Below are 27,924 nucleotides of genomic sequence, written 5' to 3'. Positions count from 1 at the left end.
GCTTTTACAAGTTTTTACATTAAACTGAGACCCACTGTTATGCCTATACTATCAGCCTATTTAAATCATGCCTTGATTAACTATTATCCTACTTAATTTTGCATCATCACCTGCTGAATATTTTGCTTCAATTCATTTCCTATATCATTTACGTACAAATTAAACAGTAATGATCCAAGTATAGAGCCTTGTGGTATACTGCTAGTCACCTACTTTCTACTCCTCCATATACTACTTTTTGTTACCTACATGCCAACCACCTTCATATCCATATAACCAGTTTCACATTTATCTCCATTTGCATAACAGAGGTTCATGTAGTATCCTGCCAAACACCTTTGTAAATCCAGAAGTATCATTGTTCAGCCATTCCAATTCCCTAATTCAGCTCTCACTCTGTTATAAAAAGTTAGTCAATTACTATGGCATGACCAATCCTTCACAAAGTCATGCTTGCATGCCCATAGAACATGGTGTTTATATCCACTCATTCCTGAATTCTTTTCTTGACCATCTTTTCCAGCACTTTTACCACCACTCTTGAGATGCTGATTGGGTTAGAATTTGCTACTACAGTCTTAGAATCTCCTTTATTCAACATTATTATCCCCCCCCCCACACACACACTCCCTTGCAACTTTACCAGAACAGAGACTTAAGTTAAACAAGCCTAGTCAGAGACATTGCCTGTTCCCTTTGTGCATTCTTGTAAAATGCAAACTGATATTCCACGTAACCTCATAGCCATATTTCTAGTAATATTCTACGTCTTAAGTACTTTCACTTCATTAACATTTAATTCCACATCAGTTCCTGTCACATATGTCAAAGTAGTATCCTCGTTTTGATGATAGATTCATGCGCAGTACTCACTCAGTAACTCAACTATTAAAAAAAAACAGTGCTGAATGGTATTATTTTCTTACCAACATCACTTGCTAAAATTATCCTTCCTTATGTAGCACTGCTTCAAGCTGCCTCCTGAGTTTGTTGTAATTGCCTGCCTTGTAGTTCCATACATACATACCTTTTCTTAACTGGAAATTCCACATTTTGCAACATTCCAAATCAAGACCAAATAATCACTCTTCACAACTGGACACAATGTAGCCACCTTGGTTATGGAAAGAGATCTTTTGATCCTGTGACCAGATCAAACACTCTCATACCCCATGTCCTTCAAATAATTATTTCTCAGTAGATGTATAAACTGATCTTTCCTGCTTTCAACTGTCTCCATATAAGCCCCTCATAATAATTATTCAACAGGCACTGACTGTGCTAATTTGCTGATGCATGCCTTCCATATCATTCCTGTCCTATAACAGCAGCCAACTGTATATTTTATCCTATTGGCCCTACCTCACACCAGATTGTCTCAAATGAAGTACCATCTACACACCTATTTTCTACTCTCTTTTTTTTTTTTTTGGCATTTCATCTGCTATTATCAGCATTACACTCACTCCCTACGCATTCGTCTTCTCTATCCTCCTTAAAACTACTGCTCTTCATATTCTATCCCTGCAACTGCATATGTTGTCAGCCAAGTAAATACCCATTTAATCATTGTTAAAGTGAAATATCAATAAAATAAAAGGAACAATTAGTTGATATATCGACTCAACCTTATAAAAATTAAGGATCAACAGGAAGTACCTCTTCATTTTTTGTTGCAAATTTAGTGAAAATCCTAAAGTGTCTGATCATGCAATAAAATGTCACTACCTATTCATGCAAAAAGACTTTTTCAATGTATATAGTAACAAAAACAAAATACAGGAATAAAATTGATGCAGAACCAGAAATGTGCTTGCAACTGTCATCAATAAGACTAAATGTTGATTTTCTCTTTGGCAAAAAACAAGCACATCCAAGACTTTAAACTGAAGTATGATTTTTCATATAATTTGTAAATCATGTTATAATAAAATTAATTATATGTATTCAGTAAATTTATTATTTAGTTACCAAGTAGATGAACCGTGAACCTTTGCTACGATTCACCCGGTGTTGCATTACCTTACCCCAGTCCTGAAGATATTTTCAGGCGCAAACTTTGTTTGCTCACACTTGGATAAAGGATTAAACTAAATTTATTATAGTCTAACCAAGTGAAAATTAAACTTTCAACATCTTTCTCTAAATCCAGAGTAATTTAATAAAAAGGTGGCACACCTTTTGGCAACTCCTATAGGTAAAGATGACCTCGCCATTGCTTCTGCCTGGTATCTCCACTTCTGGGCCTGGCTCCCACTGAAGAGACTTCAATAAAGGTCGAAACAACTGGGTAATGGCCCTTCCCTTAATGCATAACATTATACATATCCGCAAGGAGATGTGTTTTGCATTATGGGAGATACTGAGATAGGAGTGATGTTAGCTTGGTCCACCTTTGCTACGAGTTGCCAGGTGTTGTACTACCTTACCCCAGTATTTTCAGATATTTTCTGACGCAAGCTAATTTTTGCTAATGAAGATATTTTCATTAGCAAAAATTCAAGCTAATAAAGATATTTTCAGGTGCAAACTTTGTTTGCTCACACTTGGATAAAGGATTAAACTAAATTTATTTTAGTTACCAAGTAATAAATGGGTTCATTAATGCATTTATAAATAGTTTCTGTTTACATTGTATTAAATGTATTAATGCAACATTAATTGTAATGCTGAAATAATGCTAATTTTTACAATGAAAAGGATTCCTCAGGAATCTCAAGTTTGAAGACCACTGATACAGATCATAGGTTCTGAAACAAAGTCCAATAATCACCTTTTTGTGGTGACTCCTATTATTAGTTATCCAGATATACTAAAATAATAACAATGGTAAGTGTTGCATGGATATTCAGTTCAGGATATACATTAGTAAATATTAACACTACGTACCAATACAATGTGCACAAATTCAGATGGGGAGAAGATACAAGAAATAATAATAATAATAACAACAAAATGAAGTTATTAATAACAGTGATATCTTCACATTAGTTCAGGATACAAACGTATACAGCAGATATGAAACAGGAGGCGATCAGCTTTAGTTACAAGCACCAAGTAAAAATAAATATACAGTTGACCCTTGAACAAAGTGAGGGTTTGGGGGGCACTGATCCCCCTGTACAGTCGAAAATCCACGTATAACTTTTGACTTCCCAATAGTCTACTCTTGACTGGAAGCCTTACAATAACATAAACAGTTGATTAACACATATTTTGTAGGTAGTTTCAGTATTAAGACCACATATTAATATAAAGTTTATTAAAAATAAACAATTAAAAAACCCAACAAGTTTTGTGCATCATAAGACGTACATCATCAAGGGTAATGGCACATAAAGATTTTACACAACAAAAGCTTATTGCCAATTAATTACACATATTGGATGTTTTTAATAACTTCACAACTGTCAAATAATTAAAAAACCAGAATACAAATGATAAATTCGTTCTGTATGCATGCTGGAACATTGCTAGTTGTTTTCATGTTCTGTGGTTCACATGTGCTACAGTTAAATTTTTGATGAAGATTTGAGAATATAGAAGATAAATATCATAAAGGTAATGAAATGTTCAAGAAGCTATCGATATGGTTTACAAAAGGAATGAGAATTTAAAAGGAATCAGCCATGATCACTTGATCAGACATGAAAATATTCAGGAGAAATGCAGTCAGGGATACACATGGTGCACTTGAAGATAAAGTCAGCAGAGACTACTAATACTTTCATTAAGCATAATTTTATCATGACATCAAATAACAGTTCACTCTGCTTATCCAGCATAAAGAAAATAAGGGACTTTTCTTTATGCTGGATAAAGCAAAGTCATTAGTGACAGTAAAAATACAAAACCACTATCATTATTTATTAAAAATAATAAATAATGATAGTAAAACTAAACCTGCTACTCAAACATGCTTTTAGTGTGTATTGTGCCTTGAGCAATCAACTTCTTATCATTTGACAAGAAGTTGATAGCTCAACTTCTTGTCAAATGATTTATCAACTCATGAAAGACCTAAAAAAATTACTACTTTATGCATGAAAGTCTTGATAATAATTTTATACCTTTTCATTGACTATGTTTATTATTTTTTCCTTCTTCAAGACATTATACTTGTTCTGATGAGAGGTGCTTTCATTTTAGTGAAGAGATCATTATAGGGGGCTCGTGACAGGGAATGAGGTTAATATTCACCAGTTCTAGATATGGCTTTTTTCACTGTTAATGTGAAAATGTTGTTACACAATGAGGATATCAACAAATACATTTCACTGTTTGCAACACAGTTAAGCTAACTCTCATGGGAAGCGGTAAGTATTGTGACTGCCCATCACTATGGTTTCAGTTCCATTTTAAGTTTAAGCTAACATCATATCATATCAGTTGGTTGTTGCTATAGACCAGGAATGTCCAGAGATGATCTGAAAGACGTGCATTGCCAAATTAGTACAATGAGATGAAGGTTGAGTGATTATTATGGAGGACTTCATCTATGGAGATATAGAATGGAAGTAAGAAAGATCATATGACAGGAAGGAAATAGGAATTTATGCACCTGCTGAGATAATTACTTAAGGTAGCATGTGATGGAGGGGACTAGGGGTGGGAGAGTACTGGACCTGGTCATAGGATCAGGTATTAAAATGTTTTATTAAAGCAGTATTAAATTTTATACTTAGGGTAAGGAGGGTTAATCAGGTAGGAGTTAGATGGATGAGTAATATCATTAAGCAGAAAAGCTGCAGAAGAAGAAAATGCTGTGGAGGTTATATAAAGAGAAAGGTGACCAGCAAACTCATGAACAGTAAAGGCTCAAGCAAGAAAGGTGACCAGCATGGTAAGTAAGGCAAAATCACATTATTAGAAGAATCTAGCCAAGCAGGCCAAAGGAAATCTCAAAGAGTTCTTTCATTATGTGATGAGTAAGAGGAAGGATGAATATGGAAGATTAACCTTAATGAGTGATGATGGTCATGAAGAGACAGAAGTGGATAAAATAGTTGAGTTACTGAGTGACCACTTTGCAAGGATATATCACATCCTAGTGAAGTTACTGCTTTAACCTATGTGACAGACAGTAATGTGAGAACAGAAGTGGGTGAATTAAAGGTTCTTAGGATATTGCAGAATCTCAATATAAATACAGTCACAGGATTAGATGGGATATCAGCTAGGGTTTTGCGAGAATGTGCAAGGCATTGCCTTGCACATTCTCTGTGCAAAACTGGCAATGCCGTTGACTAGGCTGTTAATTTAAGTCTCAGCTCTGGTAGAGTTTCAAGGGAGTGGAAAGTGGGCAAAATAATTCCTTTGCATAAGTGAGGTTCGACTACAGTAGCAAATTATAGATCAGTATCTCAGGCTTGGTGGTAAAAGTACTCGAAAAATTGGTGAAAAAGAGAATTCAAGAATGGGTAGATAAAAATATGATACTGCATAAGTGAGTAAATTACTAAGGCATTCAGTCATGCCTCAGTAATTTACAAACTTTTTATAATAGCGTAACAGCTGAGTTGGACAAAGGAAATGGCTACACGATAATTTTGCAAAGCCATTTGACAGATTACCACATGGAACTCTGTTATGCAAATTAGAACAAATGGGTGATGGATGTGACACTGTTAAGTGGATAACAGGGTGGCTGCTGGAGAGAGAGAGATATCAGAAAGTGGTATATGGAGGAGCAGAATTGAGGCAAAAACAGGTGACTAGTGGTGTGCCGCAAGGTTCAGTGCTGGGACCATTGCTGTGTAATTTGTACATAAATGATATAGGAAATAACCTGAAAGGAAATATTCAGTTGTTTGCTGATGATGCAAAATTAGGTAGAGTAATTGTTAATCAAGGTGATGTGGAGATTTGGAGGATGATTTAAATAGGCTGTCAATATGGGCAAAAGTTAATGGGTGTCAGTTTAATGTTGAGAAATGTAAAGTTATGCATTTTGGAATAACAGATTACATGCCATGTATCACATTGATGGCACTATACTTGAGGAAATAGATAAAGCTAGAGATTTAGGGGTGGTGGTGGTAGATAGTTAAAGTTGAGAGGCCATACTCTGCTAAGGTAGCCCATAAGATTACTTTGCACTTGGTACAACCACATCTGGATTACTATGCTCAAATCTGGTCACCCTGGGTTTCTTGGGGAAAGTGGTAGAGAAGATTTAGGGGCAAGTGATCATCATGGTGAGTGGACTGTGGAATGTTCCTTATGAGGATAGATTGAAGGTGTGTGTGGATTGCAGAAGTTGGTTGTTAGGAGAGAAAGAGGGAATATTTGCTTACAGTGTTTTGTAGGATAAATGCAGGGGAAATGTTTCAGCATTTGGCTACGGGGGACCAGAACAAGGGGGTCATCCCTGATAGTTGAATAAAGGTGTGGTTAGTAAGGGAGTGAGGATTAGATTTTTTGCTTGGAGAGTGGTGAATGAGTAGAATGGGTTCAAGGACAGGTATGATAGATTGGATCTCCTGTGATGAGTCTTGGACTCCATGGAGGTGCCTGTATTATTATTATAATAATAATAATACAATCCTGGTAAAGATTCTAACTTCAATCTTAAGAGTATTACTTTAATTCTGTGAATAAAATATATAAATATAGATTATTAATCTTTCCTAAATGCTGCACAGTCACTGCTATCTACATTTTTTTTCATGATAATTCTACCAAAAAAAAAAGTCAGTAAATTATAGCGTATTTACACTATGGTATTAGCCTCCATAGCTCAGTCAGTATAGACGAAGTTCTTTTGTTGGAAAGACCTGGATTCGATTCCAGGTCTTTCCAACAAAATTGTTGGAAAGACCTGGAATGAGGAACCTTTATCTGGTCTCTTTTGACTAAAGGTAAGTTAGCCAGTCTCATATGGATGTTTTTTCCACCTGGAAACTTAGTTTTTTTTGTCTCCCAGAACAGGAAAACCGGTCCACGAACACACGCATCTACAGATATAAGACACACTGGGAGACATAGGGCTGACTGCCTTATCCTCAATACGATAGCGGTTAAATGTAGAAAAATCCTCAATGCCGCAAATAAAAGAGCAAAGGAATAAGAAGAATACACTATGGGTGTGGCCAAGCACTAGATAACCCACAAAGGTTTCATGCCACATTGACTAAATACAGTACATTTTCAAGCTATTTAGGTCTAAAATAAGCAGCATAGTGGACTCACACCAGATGACGAAAATAATCTAAATCATACATAATACGTACAGTCTCAGGCGATTTAAGTTTCTAGTTAGTTTTACTAGGTGGTTAATGGCAGTATTACCAACCTCCTCGAATATTCGACAAAAATTACTGGTATTTGAAGTACAAATATTCAGAGGAGGAAAAAAATAATAAAATAAAATTAAAAAATAAAAAGTTTAGATAAACATTATATTGTAAATAGATTTGAGAAATAAATTTATATCCTTTATTATCAAATTAGATTTAAGTTTATGAGAAGCCAAATCAGCTGGGAGTAAAAGGAATACAGATGAGATAAACATCATCAACCAGTGTAAGAGCATCACACTGTCTACTAGAGGTGTAAAATAGTCAAAGATCTTCTTTGGTCTCAAGAGCAGAGTTTTGGAATTCATAAGAAACAATTCATATGAGAGTGATTTGCATTCTCACCTAAGCACAAATCTGCCAAAGCCTCATAACATAAGAATCAAAGCAACTATAAATGATTTTTAATGATAAAACAACACTTATTAGATTATAATTATTCTGTTCATTGAAAGTTCCATAAAGTTTAACAATTTACAAATTAAGTAAAATATCATTAAAAAATGCATTTCAGATTAATAAATGTTTATGTGGAAAAAAAAAAAAAAAAAACTACCTGTTAAACCTATCATCCCGTATAATCTCAAAATCACCACGTCGTTCCCTTCTTTCCCAGGGACGATCGCCAGGTACTATTTGGCCTGTCATTTCTAATTTGTCATAAAATGCTGCTTGGCATTCTCTACTTGCAAAATCAACCTGGAGAATAATAAGAAATACTTACTTCTGAAAATTACATATAAAGTTTGCAAGGTTATAAAAATTAAGCAACATTTAACAATTAAAATTTTGAATCCCACACTGTCTTATTTGAACAGCAACTGATTTTGTACTTAAAGATTGCTATTAGTTACAGTTATATTTCTTCATGATATGTCAAGCTGTTTGTTTTATCAAGATGTTAATAAGTGGTGGCTCATCACAATTATTTATTGGTTAATACAATAAAACTATAACTTGACTTTCATGTGGGATGGGAAGGGAAAAAAAAAGCTAAAAATACTAAATTTTGATGTTTTTTTTTCCCTCCCCTTTTGTAAATCATAACACACTTCCATTGAGGCAACAGTCTCACTGTCAAAGGTCTATCTCAGTGAGCATCATATCTATCATACTGAACCAGTACTCATCCATGCTCCTTGCACTCAAAGCACATGCTGGCAATGGATTCCACTGATCCACCAATTTCCCTGTAAAAAAATTTACTCTCTTTGCCATGCTTTTAGACAACTTCCCTTCCAAGGATGGTAATTCATTTAACTTGAATATATTATTAATAATTAATTATTATAATTTTATAATAATTATAAAAAATCTTTCTTTCTTTCCCTCTTCCTGTTAATGACTTAATGTGTAATGAACAATGCATTAATTGAATGCATTAAATAATATTCTGCATACAACATATGAAAACAGGTCACTTATATGGATTGTTATTTTAAATTTGCACATTATTGTGATAGCATACATTTCTGAAGCTTGTATAAGTGTGTAGTGTGTGTGTGTGTGTGTATACACACATACACTACACCAGTATTTCCCCAACAAAATTACAAATAATTAATAATTTAGATAGTATGTATTCATCTAGAGGTAGTAAGGCAGAGGAGTCTCAACATGTATAAAATTCACCAAATGTTCAGAAAATGCCTATTGAGAAGCATACCACTGTTAACAGTCATATAATACAATGTTTTGACATGTAGTGTATAACCACAGCACATTAGGTTATCTTTAGGAACAAATGAAGGCATTGTGGGAGTCTGCTTACCATGACTAACTGGGATCAAAAAATTTTGCAGAAAAAGAATTTTATAATCAGAGAACAGAACCCCCCCCCCCCACCACACACACACACCTCTGCCAATAAAATCATCTAAATGCTACTTTCTTACAATGACAACGTATACAAATGGTGTGCTAATAAGATATGTAAAAAACTGTGCTTTCATGACGTCCTCTTTTTTTTTTTTTTAAGAAAATACACACTGACAACTGCAAATTATACTTTGTTTAAAAAAAAATGTCTTTTTGGAAACCTGCTCAAAATGTGAAATTTTATAATTAACATATAAAGACAACTATCCAATGCATTATTTCAATTTTAAAAAAAAATATATTTAAAATTCAAAACAACAAAAAAAAAAAATTAAACAATTTCCTCCCTTTATTAACTGGTTCTAAAATAAAGCACATCATTTACAAAATCACAATTCATTAACCCATGAACAGTGTTGCAACTTCAGTGAGAGGCATTCCCTATAAGAGAAGGTTTTATCAGATTAAGTTTTTAGTTGTTTTCATGGTTGCTTGGGATCAAAATTGCTCTCATTTTTGGAGCGAGAGAGAAAGGAGCTTTCCTCTGATGTTGTTGTATATATGAGGGTCAAAATTTTTTTTTATTTTTGCCTGAAGTTTACCATTTTCTTCCAGAAAAAATCAGAATCAATTCTTACATATTTTGGGTTTACCACTTCCAGGATAAACACATATGCCTCAATACAGAAATCAATTCCTAAAGAAGGCTTGTACAGTGAAGGTCATATGAAGACTATTAAAGATGACTTCAATTTGTGTACTTCATTAATATCTCCTATAGATCTGCAAGCTCTTTTGTAGTCTCCATATATGTATAATTTATGAAAACGTTTTTGTTGATATCGAGGATTATTTCAGAGCATCTATGGAAAAAGACTGGACAAGCTCCTCCACATCTTCCAATGTCACCTCAAACCTGATATTTACTCCACACTATGTAAATTCTTCAGTTTCTTTTTGTTGATTGCAAAGAATTACGAAGACAAACTACTATGTCAGAACACTTATTTACATTTCAAATTAGCTTTGTCTGCTGATATTGCCTCTCTATGTCTCCTAGTTTGTTTCATCTGAGTTATGTTCATAAATTCCTAAACAACCCTTACATAACTTGCTTTACATTCAAATGTGCAACTTGGATTTTCTTTATATAGTTCAGAAAAGTTCAAGTCTTCTCACATTTCTCTCAACACATTTGTAAGTTTCTCATCTCTATGTAAACCACTTCAGCAGTTTCTTTTCAGAAAACAGCAAAATTTACTTCTCTTGACTTAACCACCTGGCTAGAACCTTGTGCATATATGCAATTTTACCTAGCATCACTTTTTACTTTTTTTTTTCTGCAGAAAATGAGGTAAACAGTTCACATATTCAAAAAAATTACTGGATCACTAAAACTTGTTTTTAACCCTTCAACCGGCTAGGAGCATTTAGCTAAATGTTCAGCTAAATCTGGATACGATTCAATACACCTGTTGAAAGAACATGGATAAGAAGTGCAATTTGGCTGTTCTGTCCTTTAGAAGGTGCGATAATCCTTCACACTGTAGAGAACACTTAAATAGATTATCTCGTAAAGCTGAGTCTCAGTTCTCTATAACAAGGAACTCATTTCCTTGTTTTATGCTGGGCAAATGGAGTCTTAGTTATATTAGAGAGATTAAAAATATAGAAATTATTTTTATTTTCTCTTTTTATTGTACAGTTTATAATTCCAGGACAAAATATAAATCCTCTTCACTTAAATATTGCATTACCTTGGAGAACCAATGTTTAATGTTTTTGTGTTAATTTTGTCTAATCACTTACTCAACAGAACATTTTCTTTGTTTTTGAAAAAATAAATTCATGATAATTATTTAAAATATTATTTAAAAAAAAAAAAAACTGGCTGCCAATGTTCTTGATTATTTTATCTTTGTTCAAAATCATATTTCAAAGAATAATTCACAGATTTCAAATATACCTATTACAAGATGTTTTTTTTTTTTTTTTTTGTAAATAAGAATACAGTTTGCCGAAACTTTGTCTATTAAATTTTCATAGCAGTGTGTGCCACAAATTAGAAATTTTCAAAGTAGCACAAATATTTTTTTTTTATTATAAAACAGCAAAGTTAGATAATAAATCCTTTCTTTTAGGCTTGCACGGTGATCCGAATGCATTTTTGGAAATTATGGAGGCAACTACCGTGTTTGAATAAAAACTTTAGTTTACTATTACTAAAATTTTACAATTCGACGTTTCGACCTTTATGTCAAGGTCATCTTCTGGAGCGTACAAATATACACAGGAAACAAGCTATACTACAATCATACTGGTTCGTTAAAGACACTGACTAACCGCTACCACAATTGTTGGCCTGACCTCTGGTGAAAAAAAAAAAAAAAAAAAAAAAAAAAATTATACATCAACGCTAAAGTCCTATTATTTGTGTTGTCTACTATATACATATATTAACATCATTCCAGCCAGTTGGAGTGGAATGGTTTCTAATAATAGCAGATTGGCTAGAGTCCTGACTTGTGTTGAATCTTTCAAATTAGGTTGGCTGAATGTGTGCCATCCAGATCCTTGGAATTTTCATACCATCTTTATTGTTGATATTTGGGTGGTTTATCAGGATTTCGCAGGATTCTTTAAATTTTCTTTCGTACCATGTTTTTGTGCGGTGTAAGGAGCAGGTGCTTTTCCAGTTGATTTGGTGTAAGGTGTTGAGTGCGTGGTCTGAGAGGCCTGCTTCACCATAATGGTTATATTTGATGTGTCTAATGTGTTCTTTTTTGCGTATAGGGATTGTCCGTCCTGTTTCACCAATGTACGGTAAGTACATTGGTGAAACAGCTCCTTACACCGCACAAAAACATGGTACGAAAGAAAATTAAAGAATCCTGCGAAATCCTGATAAACCACCCAAATATCAACAATAAAGATGGTATGAAATAAGGGTCAAAGCTGTATAACTGAGAGGAGACCTCCACATAGCCTTTAAAGGAATGCGGAGAACCGACCAGGGCTTCTGACCTAATGTCCAATCCTCACCTTCTCGTGGTGCACCCTGTTGGGTATCTACTTTGATACTGAACGAACGAGGATGGGCTGGCAATTTGGGATTTAGCCGACCAAATTGTATTCTTATTGGTTAAACAAAAATAAAAAATGATGGTACAACATGACAAAATTTCATGCCGGCTGGGGCGTCGCCCGGTTAAACAAGGCCCCCGTTGTTTTCGCCAGGGAACCAGGGCGAACAGCGAAAAGTCAGCTACTGGAACAAATCTGAAAACAAACCCCAACTCAACATCACCAGAGTTAAAGATCGGTACTATCAATGTAAGAAGCCTGAATGGCAAAGAAATGGAGCTAGCTGAGGAATTAGATAAGTACCAGATCGACATAATAGGGGAGACTGAAACAAAAAAGACCAAAACTGGTGAGATCTTTCTGAGCAATAAATACAAAATGTTATATTCAGGCAATAACAATCAAGGAAAAGAAGGAGTAGCCATAGTATTCAACACAAAATACGAGGCTAATCTTCTTGAATGGCAGTCAGTCTCAAGTAGAGTAATGTGGGCAAATATGAGAATGGGGAACTGGACAATGAGACTTAGTTGTGCCTATGGTCCCACAGAAGGTTCTACTAAGGTAGAAGTGGAGGAATTTTTTGAGGCTTTAGAAAAAGCAACTGACACAATGAAAAAGGAAAAGTTGGTCCTTGTTGGGGATCTAAATAGTAGAGTAGGAAATGATTGTGAGACATACAAAAATATTTTGGGAAAATTTGGAGAAAAGAGCAAAGCTAATAATAATGGCAAATATCTGTTGGATTTCTGCTCAGGACATGGACTGGTTATTACTAACACCATGTTCCAACATAAAAATGTGCACAAATTCACATGGAGAGAAGAGGCTAGGAATAAGAAAAGTCTCATTGACTATGTTATTGTTGATAGTGATGTTTTCTCCCTGGTGCAGGACACCAGAGTGTACAGAGGATTTGAAATTGGAAGTGATCACTATTTAGTCTTGAGCAGGATAAAATTGAATTTCATATTGAAAAGAATAACATGTAAGAAAGTTTTAAAGCGAATAAAAGTTGAGCAGCTCTCAGATGTAAACTGTAGACTAAAATACAGAAATATTATTGAAAAGAAAATGAAAGAGTTTGAGAACAGGAATAAAACCTTGGAGATTCAGTGGCAAACTCTGAAGAAAACATTGATTGATTCTGCCAGAGAGGCATGTGGTGAGGTTGTCTGCAAGGGAAAAAAAATCAGAACTCCCTGATGGACACAGGAAGTTAAAGAGGCAGTGAAGGAAAAGAAGAAAGCATATCAAAAGTTCCTGGCAAATAAGTCAGCTTTTACTCTTACAGAATACAGAGACAAATGTAAGAAAGCTAAACAGTGTGTAAAACTAGCTAAACAAAAGTCATGGGAGGACTTTGGCAAGAATATAGAAAATAAATATCAAGAAGGTGGCAAAATATTCTGGAGGTTGTTGAAGAAGCTTAGGAATGGAGGAAAGAGTGCTGTAAAAGGAATTAGAGATGATAAAGGTGAAATGAAAACAGGAGAAAAAGATATCCTTGAAGTATGGAGTAATTACTTTGAAAAACTGCTAAATGAAACGAGCAGTGATGACAGTACAGTGATAAAAAACACTGACCAGGCATGCAGTCAGGAATACATATCCATACTTGAAGTAGAAAAAGCCATCAAAGGCTTGAAATGTGGAAAGGCAGCAGGAGTAGATGATATTCGACCAGAAATGCTGAAGTATGGTGGTATAAGAGTCTTACAGTGGCTGCACTGCATAGTTCAGAAAGCCTGGACAGAGGGACGAATTCCCGATGATTGGAGTAGATCTCTCATAGTACCCATATATAAAAAGGGAAATAAAACTGAATGTGAGAATTACAGAGGTATTTCCCTACTGAGTGTTCCTGGCAAGATCTATGCAAGTATACTTGAGAAACGGTTGAGAAGAATTGTGGAAGAAAAGCTTGGTGAAGAACAAGCTGGATTCAGGCCAAATAGAGGCTGTCAGGATCAGATCTTCACTTTACGACAAATAGTCGAGAAAGCATGAGAATATATCAAAGATCTGTATTTAAGTTTTGTCGATTTGGAAAAGGCATATGACAAGGTGCCAAGAGAGAAGCTATTCAATACGCTGCAGTTATATGGTGTCAATGGGGCATTATATCAAGCAATACTTAGTCTTTATTTGAGTTGTGAGTCAGCAGTTAGAATTGAAGGAAGTACAGGAAGATGGTTTAATGTTAAATCTGGTGTGAGACAAGGATGTACATTATCCCCTCTGTTATTCATTATCTATATGGATCACATTATGAAGGAATGTGGTATTAAACCTGATATCAAAATTGGAGATGTTAATGTCAGCTCTTTGGTTTATGCGGATGATGTTATACTTCTAAATAAATCCGCTACAAGTCTGCAAGATTCTCTGACTAAATTGAATAGCTGTTGTAATAGATATGGTATGAAGGTCAGCAATAAAAAGACAAAGACAATGAAAATAGGCAGAATCATTGAAAATATCAACTGTGTTGTGAATGGAGAACCTGTGGAACAAGTAAAACATTTCAGCTACTTAGGCACAATTTTTACTGAAGATGGTAAACTAAATATAGAAATAGACAACAGAATCAGCAAAGCTGGTATCGTGGGAAGTCAATTGAATAAATTCATATGGAATAAGAAAGAAATTAGTCGGAACACTAAATTAGCTGTATACAAGACTGTGTTCAAACCAATTTTAACTTATGGATCTGAGAGCTGGGTCAGAAGTAAAACACTTGACCAAAGACTAGAGACCGCAGATATGAGAGTCCTGAGAAAGATTAGAGGCGTGAACAGATGGCATCAATGGCAATATCATGTTAAAAATGAGGATATTAGGAAAGAACTTGACATTGTCAGCATCCAGGAATGCGTTAGCAGAGCTAATCTCAGATGGTATGGTCACTTAAATAGAATGGGAGAGGAAAGATTAGCAAAACAAGTGTTCTCTGCCAGGTTGGCAGGAAAACGACCCAGAGGAAGACCAAGATATAGGTGGATTGATACGGTACAAAGTGCCTTAGACGATAGAAATATAAGATCTGATAATGTTGGAATCTTGACAAGTAACAGACTGATTTGGAGGAAAATTGTAGATAGGAAGTTAGTAATGATGTAATTTTTTCATGTAGTACTGTCATATCCTGTACACCCCTTGAGGGTACATGACAGGAATTTGATGATGATGTTGATGATGATGATGAAAATTCCAAGGATCTGGATGGCACACATTCAGCCAACCTAATTTGAAAGATTCAACACAAGTCAGGACTCTAGCCAATCTGCTATTATTAGAAACCATTCCACTCCAACTGGCTGGAATGATGTTAATATATGTATATAGTAGACAACACAAATAATAGGACTTTAGCGTTGATGTATAATTTTTTTTTTTTTTTTTTTTTTTTTTTTCACCAGAGGTCAGGCCAACAATTGTGGTAGCGGTTAGTCAGTGTCTTTAACGAACCAGTATGATTGTAGTATAGCTTGTTTCCTGTGTATATTTGTACGCTCCAGAAGATGACCTTGACATAAAGGTCGAAACGTCGAATTGTAAAATTTTAGTAATAGTAAACTAAAGTTTTTATTCAAACACGGTAGTTGCCTCTTAGATAATAAATATTTGCACTACAATAAAGTTCGACAGATTGCACAATATTATTGCATTATTTCTTTTCTCCTGTCGGAGACAAACGGTAAAATGTCACTCGTATAATTATAGCAGATTTTCTATTGGCAAAAATGGGTAAGAAAATAATCATTTGCACTTTCATTTCAAAACACAAAGAAAGTACATTGTAAATTCACCCACTGAAAAAGAAAATACTACATATTTTTCTTGTTATTATCTGGTTTGTTCTTGTAGTAGAAAGAAGAAATTACTGCACATATTTCTTTTGTCAATACAAGAGTGCAAAAATCTGTAAATTGATTACATTATAGCTGATAGAGAATTCATGCCAGACAAAATATTTATGCAAGAATTCTAACATCAGCAGATATAACGACATTTTCTTCTGGTTTCGATACGTGACATTATTGAAGTAGTTAAACTTTTGCTACTATTTTACACTAATCTGCATGAGCATGTTCCCGAAGTGATTTATGTTTGTAACAATTGCCTGCAGATTGAATAGGTCTACCCCCCCCCCCCTTCCAACCCAAAAAACAAATGATTATATAACAGATATGCACCTTTTATCTTAAAAAATTCAAATCCTTTTTTCAAGATAATTATATCAAATAATTTAGAATATTTCGATAATAAAAGTGAAACTGATCACTATAAATAAAGAAATCATTTTTGGCATATATACTGCATCAGCCTGTAAAAGAAATGTCAGTTTTTCTATGTTTAGGACGTCTGAACAACTGAAAACAAAACAAGACATTATTGCTTGAGGCAATTTAGTGTGACTTCTGGGAAACTTTCTCTCTCTCTTGTGTTCAGCTAAGAGGATTATTGTCCAGCATTTCTAAGATGTATTTCAGAAATAGCAACAAGCAGCAGAAGCAGTAATATTTAGAATTTAAAAAAAAAAAAAAAGAAAGAAAGAGAGAAAAATATTGAAAATATAGCATAGTATTTCTAAATCTTAGAATAATTTCAGCAGACCGCTGAACAGCTGATTTCAGATGCAAAGAAAGAGTACAGAATTAGAAGCTTATATTATTGCTTATAATATAAGCTTCTAATATACAATATTCTAGAATATACAATATTATTGCTTTATTTCTTTTGTCAAAACAGTAAGCTGAAATATGAGATTTTGAATAATGTCTGAAAGCTTTCAAACCAGTAGAAATGTAAACTAGTTATGTGACTGAGTTCCAGGAGAGCGGAGGGGGGGGGGGGGGGGAGTTGCAAGAAATATCTTAAAAATGAGCATAAATTTTGAATCATTCCATTCAAGATATCCTTTCTGTTATATTTTCAACATATCTACGGTGGTTAAGCACTGGATATTATAGTAATGTGCATCCAAAAAAACTGTTGCAATTTTAAGCAAAAGAAGAAGGCGAAGAGTCTGATAAAATACCACTGGATATAAATTTTTGTTACTAAAAAAGACACAATCGGAAACCGAGTAATGCAGTTTATAATCATTTGTTGTTCATAGAAAAAAAAAAAATCGTTCCTAAAATTGCAATGTAACGATCTATATAAAGGTACTTGCAAAGAAAGAAAGCAAAATGTCATATTTATTTCACTAAATGTTATTTAAAAACAATATTTGACAAAATATATTAAATGCAAACAAACATTTGAAAATTTGCTAAAAAAGCTTCAAATATACAACATTATTGCTTATTTTTTTTGTCAAAACGGTAAACTGACATAAGAGATTTTGAATACTGTCTGAAAGCTTTCAAACCAGTAGAAATGTAGAGTAGTTATGTAAATGAGTTCCAGGAGAGGAGAGGGGGGGGGGGGGGAAGTGCAATAAAAAATCTTAAAAATGAGCATAAATTTTGAATCATTCCATACAGGATATCCTTCCTGTTATATTTTCAACAGTGGTTAAGCACTGCTAAAAATATCTACAGTGGTTAAGCACTGGATATTATAGTAATGTGCATCCAAAAAAAAAAAAAAAAAACTGTTGCAATTTTAAGCAAAAGAAGAAGGCGAAGAGTCTCTGATAAAATACCACTGGATATAAATTTTTGATACTAAAAAAGACAAAATCAGAAACCGAGTAATGCAGTTTATAATCATTTGTTGTTCATAGAAGAAAAAAAAAATTCGTTCCTAAAATTGCAATGTGATGAAATGTCATATTTATTTCACTAAATGTTATTTAAAAATATAAATATTTGACAAAATATGTTAAATGCAAACAAACATTTGAAAATTCGCTAAAAAAATCTATATTGTCAGTATAGTGAAAGAAATTTACTATTACTAAAATAATTTCATTGCAAAGGCTGATCTGTGGTCATTTCAGGATTATTATTTATTTTTGCAGATGTGAAACTCATTTTTATTTTTGGATAGAGACACAATAAATAAATTGTGCAGAAAAAAAAAAAAAAAAAAAATCAATATCCTAATACAGTAAAGGAAATTTCAAGTAACACCAAACATGCAAAGTGAAGTGACACAAAAGTTACTCCACCACAGTTAATCCGCTAATGGCTCTAAAATCGCTGTTAAGAGATTAATGGAAGCAGAGGGTAAATACTTGATAAAAGGTAGAACACTGATGAAGTTTGGTCCATGAAAAATGCTTGGGGTGGTCTAGCTATTTCATCCACTTCAGCTGGTAGGAGGGTTAATCAGGAAAATTATTAAAATGTGTTCCAAAATCCCCAAACACATCTATTTGTACTCTACAGTTACTGTAGTACATACACAACACATGACCAAAGGCATTTTATTCTCTTCTCATAACTTCTGCTGACACATCAACATCTTTCTTATACCTGCAACTACTTCAAGAAGCAGTAACCATGTTTATAGAACTTAATGTATATTTTACAAGTCCTTATTAATGATAATGTCATTACAGCTGACTGTGTTAAGTTTCAGGTAAGACTTGGAAGTACTTCAGTTATATTCAAATATATTTTAAATAATGCAGTTAGATAAAAATATACCACAAGCACACAGAATTAAATTCATTAAATTTACTTGAGTTAACAATGCACTACAATATAAACTGAGTTCAGTGTTATTAACATGGGTTTGATCAAACAGCTGACAGTTAAAAGGTCAAATAACTGTAGGAGCAAAGGTTTGTGTAGGTATATTTTCAGTTGATCTAATCCTGCAATCCAGTACCATTAATACGATACATCATATGCAACATTTTCAAACTGAAGTGAATAACCTTAAATTTTGCAACATTAAATTGACAATCATTATTTTTGTCCACAATGCCAATTTATTTAAATCACTGTGCAGGATATCTACATCACCTTTACCAACTATTGCTCCCTTAGTTGTACACCATCAGCAAAATAACTGAATATCATTCCATATATCACTGATATACAAATTATAAAGAGTAATGGCTTAGTACAGAACACCGAGGTATTCCACTAGTCACCCTCATTCTCCTAGATTCCATTCCACCATATCTGTCTGTCAGTCGCCCCATACATGGTGCTAGCTTTATATCCATTCCCATTTGCTCCAAATTTTGTAATAGTTTTTTATTTGGAATTCTGTCAAATGCCTTTGCAAGCCCAACAGTATCATGGTATAGCCATTTCCTTTATCTGATTCCATGTCACTCACTTTATTATTTTACAAAGCCATGGTGCCCACGACAGAGATTGTATTCCTATCCACCCAATGTTGGATTTTACCTTTAACCAACTTTTCCAAAGTTTTAACAACCACTCCTGATATATTAATCGGTCTGTAGTTTGCTACCTCTATCTTACAAGTCCTTATTAATGATAATGTCATTACAGCTGACTGTATTAAGTTTCAGGTAACACTTGGAAGTACTTCAGTTATATTCAAATATACTTTAAATAATGCAGTTAGATAAAAATATACCACAAGCACACAGAATTAAATTCATTAAATTTACTTCTTTATGCAATGGAACTATTTTACCCTTTTTCCACTCCCTTGAAACACTCACAGAGCTGAGACTTAGATTGAACAATACTTCATCAGAGGCAATGTCAATTCTCTTGTACGTTCACAACATACTACACAGACTGACATGCCATCCAGTTCTATTGCTGTGTTCACATTGATATTTTTCAATATGCTGAACACCTTCTGTTCATCTAGCTCAATTCTGATATGCATCTCTGTAATTTCAGTAACTGCAAAATCTCCAACTATATGATACACCTTCGCAAAATCACCACTCAGCAACTCAACTATCTTTTGCAACTGCCACCTTTCTACCATGGGCATTGCTTAGAGTCATCATACCATAGTCATTTATCCTTTTACTTGCCACATAAAGAAAAAATTCTTGTGGGTTTACTTCGGCTGCTTAGCTTATTTTCTTTCAAAATTTCACTGGTTCCAAAAAACTCTCCGAATAGCGCCAATAGTAAGAAACAAGGCCAGATGTGCGGAATTATAAAAATATAATATAGTCTTGATGTTCTTCATTTCTATTCAAGGCAGAATGGCCAGCCTATCCATTATAACAAAGATGACACGAGGAAATTACTTGACAGAAACCTGGTAAGGAAAGAAGTGATAACATATACTTTATAGATGGTAGGAAAGAAGACAGTTTCCGAGCTGGTTTGAAGGGGTGGGGGAACCCCATAGATTGAATTTATGAAGAATCTTTGCTATTTGTTTCAAGGTTCCTTTAAGGTAGGGTATTGAAATTGTATTCACATTGGATTGTAGTCTGAAAAAAGGACAATAATTAAATTAAAGATACCAAGAAATTATATTCTTGGTTTAATCCTTTATGGGGGGGGGATGGTTGAGACAGCATTCCAGTGCCCCCCCCCCCCCAAAAAAAAAAAAAAAAAAAAAAAAAAACTGTTGCTAAGGAGCTCATAGCAACCCTGGATAAAAACAGAAAGGAAAGATGGACCTCAACCATCCATTAACTCGATTTCACTACATCTAGCCGGAAAAGCTGGTCACTTCTGAGAAAATTAGGTGGGGGAAGAACCAACAATAAACAAAACAACAGAGATAACTCCTGATCAAATGGCTAATCATTTATTGAAAACCTCCAAGATACGTTCCAGTTCTATCAGGAAAATTGCTGTACAATCTTCCATCAGACAAATCCTGAAGATGGGACCCAAGCTTCCTGAACTAGTACACCCAGTATCTCGAAATGGCAGGCAGTCTAATTCCATAGTTTTTCTAGGGCAACTCTAAGTTTTTCCACACGATAACAGCATTCCTTCACATTATTAATCCTGTACATAATATTACAAAATCATCGGTCATGATTAATATGATTAGTTGATTCTAAAATAAGTGAATTTTTATTGGTCTTCGCACCTATAAATGGAAGAATTACTGATGCCAGCTCTGATTTAATACTTGCCATAAATAACGGAGGTTCCAGGAGTTGTAGAGTAAAGTGGACAAATATGAGAATGGAGAATTGGACAATGAGACTTATTTGGTGCCTATGGCCCCACAGAAGGTTCTACTAAGGAAGAAGTAGAGCAATTTTTTTGAGACTTTGGAGAAGGCAACTGACACAATGAAAAAGGAAAAGTTGGTCCTTGTTGAGGATCTAAATAGCAGAGTAGGAAATGATTGTCAGACATACAAAAATATTTTGCGAAAATTTGGGGAAGAGAGCCAAGCTAATAATAATGGCAAATACCTAATCAATTTCTGCTCAGGACATGGACCTGTTATTATTAACACCATGTTCTAACATAAAAATGTACACAAATTCACATGGAGAGAAGATGCAAGGAATAAGAAAAGTTTCATTGACTATGTTATTATTGATAGTGATGTTTTCTCCCTGGTGCAAGACAGCAGAGTTTACCGAGGATCTGAAATTGGAAGTGATCACTATTTAGTCTTGAGCAGGATAAAACTGAATTTCATATTGAAAAGAAGAACATACGAGGGTGGTCTGAAAAGTTCTCGGCCTAGACCATAGATAGCAACACTATCGTCAAGATTTATTTATTTATTTAAGTTGGTGCATCTGTCTTAAGCATCAATGTGAAATTGCAAGTCATTCTATCAAGTAGTTTGTTTTATACAGCTGTCTGAAGCAAAAGTGTTGTCTGTATCCCTTGAAATGGATAAAATTAAGTATGCTGCAGTTATAAAATTATTTGTAAAAGAAGGTTTAACGCCAAAAGAAATTCATTTGAAGTTCATAAAAGTTAATGGGCACTCTTCTTTGTTTTTGATAATTAAGGAATGGGCAGCCAAGTTTAAACTTGGCCATACCAATCTTGAAGATGATGCATGTGAAGGACGTCCAAAAAGTGTAACAATACCAGAAATCATTGAACAAGTGCATTATATGGTATTAGATGACTGGCGAGTCAAAGTGCGTGAAACTGCTGAGACTAGAGGCATTTCAAAAGAACGTGTAGGATATATTTTGCATGAAGAATTGCAAATAAAAAGGCTTTGCGTTAGATGGGTGCCGAGCTTGATCACACCAGTTCAAAAACGCACTCGCATGAAAATCTCTGAACAGTGCTTGGAGCATTTTAACAATAAAACTGATTTTGTGCATTAATTTTACTATGGAGGAGACTTGGATTCACCATTACACAGCAGAATCCGAACAGCAAGGTTGTTCAACACCAAAGAAGACAAAGTCGGTTTCATCAGCAGAAAAGGTCTTGGCATCGGTATTTTGGGATACTAAAAGCATTTTGTTTATAAATTATCTTGAAAAGGATAAAAGCAATAACCGGGGAATATTATTCTGATCTTATAACCAGAATAGACGAAAAAATTCGTGAGAAAAGACCCAGTTTGCAAAAGAAAAAAATCATCTTTTATCAGGACAATGCACCAGCCCACAAAGGTGTTTTGGCAATGGGAAAATTAAGGGATCTACACTATGAATTGTTGGAACATCCATCCTATTCCCCAGATTTGGCTCCCTCTGACTTCTATCTCTTCCCAAAACTAAAATTCTTGCTCGCTGGTCAGCATTTTTCTTCAAATCAAGAGGTGATTGCAGCTGTATAGGGGTATTTTGCAAATCTTACTGAGAACCCTACAGGGACAGGATAATGTCGCTGGAGATCGCTGGAATAATCTTAAGGGAGATTATGTTGAAAAATAAAAATAATTTTGAAATTATAAATTCGTTTTTTCCTTGTTAGGCCAAGAACTTTTCAGACCACTTGTATAAGAAAGTTTAAAAGGGAATAAAAGTTGAGCAGCTCTTAGATATGAACTGTAGACTAAAATACACAAACATTATTCAAGAAAAAATGAAAGAGTTTGAGAACAGGAACCAAACCTTGGAGATTCATTGGCAAACCCTGAAAAAAAACACACTGATTCAGCCAGAGAGGCATGTGCTGAGGTTGTCTGCAAGGATAGAAAAATCTGAACTCTGTGGTGGACACAAGAAATTAAAGAGGCAGAGGAAAAGAAGAAAGCATATCAAAGTCACCTTGTGCTCTTAGTGCAGTATAGGAAAGCAAGATGAGATGGGCAGGTCACATAGCCAGGCTCAGGGATAACAGATGGACATATAGAATACTCAACTGGCAACCAAGAACAAAGAGAAAACCAGGAAGACCACCTATAAGATGGGAAGATCCACTAGTGAAATCTATGGGAAACACATGGATGAGAGAAAGAGAGGCTCAAGATCGAGATTGTTGGAGGCATCTTTGAGACTTGCACTCATGAAGAAATCCTGAGTGAAACACAAGTCCATCAAGATGCTCTTAGGGAATACAGAGACAAATGTAAGAAAGCTAAACACTGTGTAAAACTAGCTAAACAAAGTCATGGAAAGATTTTCGTAAGAACATAGAAAATAAATATCAAGAAGGTGGCAAGACATTCTGGAGGTTGTTGAAGAAGCTCAGAAACGGAGGAAAGAGTGCTATAAAAGGAATTAGAGATGATAAAGGTGACATGAAAACTGGAGAAAAAGATATCCTTGAAGTATGGAGTAATTACTTGAGTTGTAAGTCAGCAGTTAGAATTGAAGGAAGTACAGGAAGATGGTTCAATGTTAAATCTGGTGTGAGACAAGGATGTACATTATCCCCTCTGTTATTCATTATCTATATGGATCACATTATAAAGGAAAGTGGTATTAAACCTGATATGAAAATTGGAGATGTTAATCTCAGCTCCTTGATTTATGCAGTTCTAAATAAATCCGCTACAAATCTGAAAGATTTCCTGACTAAATTGAATAGCTGTTGTTACTGCTATGGTATGAAGGTCAGCAATAACAAGAAAAAGACAGAGGCACTGAAAATATCAACTGCATTGTGAATGTAGAACCGATAGAAGAAGTGAAACATTTCAGCTACTTAGGCACGATTTTTAGTGAAGATAGTAAATTAAATATGGAAATAGACAACAGAATCAACAAAGCTGGTATGGTAGGAAGTCAACTGAATAAATTTATATGGAATAAAAGAGAAATTAGTCAAAATACTAAATTAGCTGTATACGAGAGTGTTCAAACCAATTTTAACTTATGGATCTGAGAACTGTTTCAGAAGTAAAACACTTGGCCAAAGACTAGAGACCACAGATATGAGAGTCCTGAGAAAGATAAGGGGTATGAACAGTTGGCATCAATGGCAATATCATATTAAAAATATCAGGAAAGAACTCGACATTGTCAGCATCCAGGAATACATTAGCAGAGCTAATCTCAGGTGGTATGGTCACTTAAACAGAATGGGTGAGGAAAGATTAGCAAAACAATTGTTCTCTGCCGGGGTGGTAGGAAAAAGATCCAGAGTAAGACCAAGATATAGGTGGATTGATATGGTAAAAAGTGCCTTAGACAATAGAAATATAAGATCTGAGAATGTTGGAGTCTTGACAGGTAACAGACTCATTTGGAGGAAAATTGTAGATAGGAAGTCAGTAATGATGTAAATTTTTCATGTAGTACTATCACATCCTGTACATCCCTTGGTACAATGGTACATGGCAGGAGTTTGATGATGAAAAAGGTATTCATATCCCATACTCAATCTAAACCTGAATGTTTTCAACCAGAGGATGTTCTGACTACCATGTAGGTGCCCAAATGTCCTAAATTATGCAAAACTTGTGTTTGACATATCACAGCATTTTAATTTTGACTTTAAACAAATAATTTACATGCAAATTTCTCAAAAACCGTAAACTCCAAGAGACACAAAGAAGTAAAAAGTTTTGTTTAAAGAAACAGACTTACTGACGACTATTACGGAACTAAAAATAAGTATAAATAAATAAAAATTATAACACCAATCAAAAATAATCGATTCATCAATATATAATATTATATAATCATATATAAAAGACTGTTCTATAAAGATATTGCTTACCTGTAACCTCTTTCCTCCCAAGCTACGACCTCTCATTTCTGATACAGCAATCTGAGCACATTCTATAGACTCGTAAAACACAAGAGCATGTCCTTTTTCTCTATCAATTAAACATTTTGATGGACCAAAGCGACCAAAGTGGCGATTCAAAAATTTTTCAGATACAGTGTCTACTATACCATCCAACCACACACAACTACTTGGCATGCTCTTTCCAAAACCCAGCTTAATACGATTTGCTCCTAAATTTTCACCATCTAATTTTCTCATAGCTTTTACAACACTTGCTATATCAGAATACTGAATAAATGCATAGGAAGTAGCTGATCCTTGCTTCTTAATATCAATTTCCTGTAAAACAAAATTTCAGAAATATTTGAATGCAATATTTAAAGAATTTAAAAGCAAACTATGAAGAAAAATGGTTGAAAAGCAAAAATAAAAAATAAAAAATACATGAATATATCTTGAAGAGACAAACACTTGGATTTAATTGTACAAATCACTCCAATATTAATTTCATTAGAATCTAACCTCTCAACACAAGAACTAATATACACCACAAACAAATGGGAACTACCGTATATTATCGCGTATAATGCGAAAAATTTATGGTAAAAAATACTACTTAAAGTTAGGGGTTCGCATTATATGCGGATCCTAAAAAATATAACATCTTATTAGACTTACACACAAATATATACTACCTAATGCCTATGAAACCAAATCTACTTGACCCACTTGCATTCGGCGACCAAGCGCGCATCGTATCTGCGCATAAAGCTACTTACATTACTGGCATTATGCACAGATACGATGTGCTCTCCATCGCCGAATGATAGAGCACAGTTAGGTATATCGGTTTAACCACAGTTCATTTTAAATATTATTCGTTAAACAAACCTAGCCTGAAAATGAGCCAACAGAAACATTCATCTTTTGAAGCAGGATTTAAATTGAGTGTCGTGCAGTTTGCAGAAGAACATAATAACAGTGCTGCTATGAGAAAATTTGGTGTAGCAGAGAGTAATATTAGACTTTGGCATAAGCAAAAAGACAGTCTTGAAAAAATCCCCAAAATGAAACGTGCCTGTCGTGGAGATGTAGCATCCTTTCCAGAACTCGAAGAAGACCTAAATGAATGGATTTTGATGCAACAACAAGATGGCATCATAGTAACAAGAAATGCGATTCGTTTTCGAGCTCTACAACTCAAGAATGGTAAATTCAAGGACACACCAGGTGTTTCATCTTTTCTTGCTTTGCCTGGGTGGTGCAAAAGATATATGGAACACAAAGCATTAACATTACAACACCGAACAAAAATTGTGCAGAAGTTACCAAAGCAGCTTGAAGAAAAAGTGCAGTCCTTCCATAAATTTATCATAAAATTACGTAAGTGTCACGGACATGAACTTTCCCAAATTGGCAATATGAATGAGACGCCCATGTACTTTGATATGCCTGGGAATCGAACAGTAAACTCAGTTGGTGAAAATGGTGTCTTCATAAAAACAACGGGACATGAAAAAACGCATTTTACCGTTGTTCTAGAATGCATGGCAGACGGAACCAAATTAAAGCCAACAGTGATATTTAAAAGGAAGAAAATTCCGAAGCATATGAAATTTCCACCAGGTATAATTGTTCGCGCCAATCAGAAAGATTGGATGGATGAAGAAGGTGTACGATTGTGGCTGGATCAAGTATGGAACATACGTCCAGGTAGCTTGTAACGTCAACAAACATGCTAGTCTGGGATATGTTCCAGGCACATTTAACAGAGGCAAGCAAAGAGAAAGCACGTGAGCTACATACAGACCTAGCAGTCATACCGGGTGGTCTAACTTTCATTTTGCAGCCGCTTGATGTCAGCTTGAATAAGCCATTTAAAGATCACTTACGTGAAAAATGGAGAGAATGGATGTCATCTGGTTTGGTGAAGATGAAAAAGGGTGGGAATTTTCAGAAGCCTGAGATCACCCTAGTCACTAGCTGGGTTAGAGAAGCATGGGATTCGATACCATCTGAAATGATTCAACGCTCATTTCTTAAATGTGGAATAAGTAATTCAATGGATGGATCCGAAGATCACATCATATACGAAAGCGAGGATGATGCACAACAAATTAGAGAGCATGAAGACGGCGACGACAACTGCTACACTGATGACGCAATCCCTACAGATGAATTTATAAATGAAATGTTTGACGACTCAAAAGATGAAGAAGAATTTAAAGGATTTTGACATTTTGTTTTAAAATAAATATTTCTTTCGTTAATTCGTATTGTATTTCGACATTTTGTTTTAAAATAAATTTCTTTCGTTAATTCGTATTGTATTTCGACATTTTGTTTTAAAATAAATATTTCTTTCGTTAATTCGTATCGTATTATTTATAATGTTATGGAACAAGACTAACAGATCGCATTATATGTGGACATGGCATTTTAGGGCTAGTTTTCAAACAAAATTTCTAGTTCGCATTATATGCGATAATATACGGTAACTCAATTTTCACTCTTAACCCATGTTATCCCAGCATACTCATTTGAATACAGCACCTAAAATGGCCTAATGGTGACATCTCTTGCACGACAGTCAAACATCGGGAAAGGTTACAGTTACAAGCCCTATTCTGCCACATTTTCGCAAATTAAAAGTTAGGTGATGCTGAAGTCATACTTTTTCGGTACATATTCTAAAAATGAACTGTCAATTCCTGTATGATAATTCAAGTGCTTTATTTCTTGTAGTT

General features: G+C 34.6%; 1 protein-coding gene across 1 annotated transcript in view; it reads right to left on the bottom strand.

The window, feature by feature from the left end:
* spen (spen family transcriptional repressor split ends) overlaps positions 1–27,924 on the bottom strand; it is a 570,588-nt gene that overhangs the window by 211,449 nt on the left and 331,215 nt on the right. The window contains exons 8-9 of the mRNA XM_090393943.1: positions 25,166–25,516; positions 7,855–7,997 (exon numbers count right to left, since the gene is read on the bottom strand). Of these exons, the coding sequence (XP_090250069.1) occupies positions 7,855–7,997; positions 25,166–25,516 (494 nt within the window). The remainder of the gene's footprint in view (positions 1–7,854; positions 7,998–25,165; positions 25,517–27,924) is intronic.

The sequence above is a fragment of the Typopeltis vanoorti genome, chromosome 6, assembly GCF_054136105.1.
Source record: "Typopeltis vanoorti isolate ZY-2024b chromosome 6, IOZ_Tvanoo_1.0, whole genome shotgun sequence".
NCBI lineage: Eukaryota > Metazoa > Arthropoda > Arachnida > Uropygi > Thelyphonidae > Typopeltis > Typopeltis vanoorti.
Note: the sequence above shows the minus strand (reverse complement) of the source record. Positions and strands in the feature narration are given on the sequence as shown.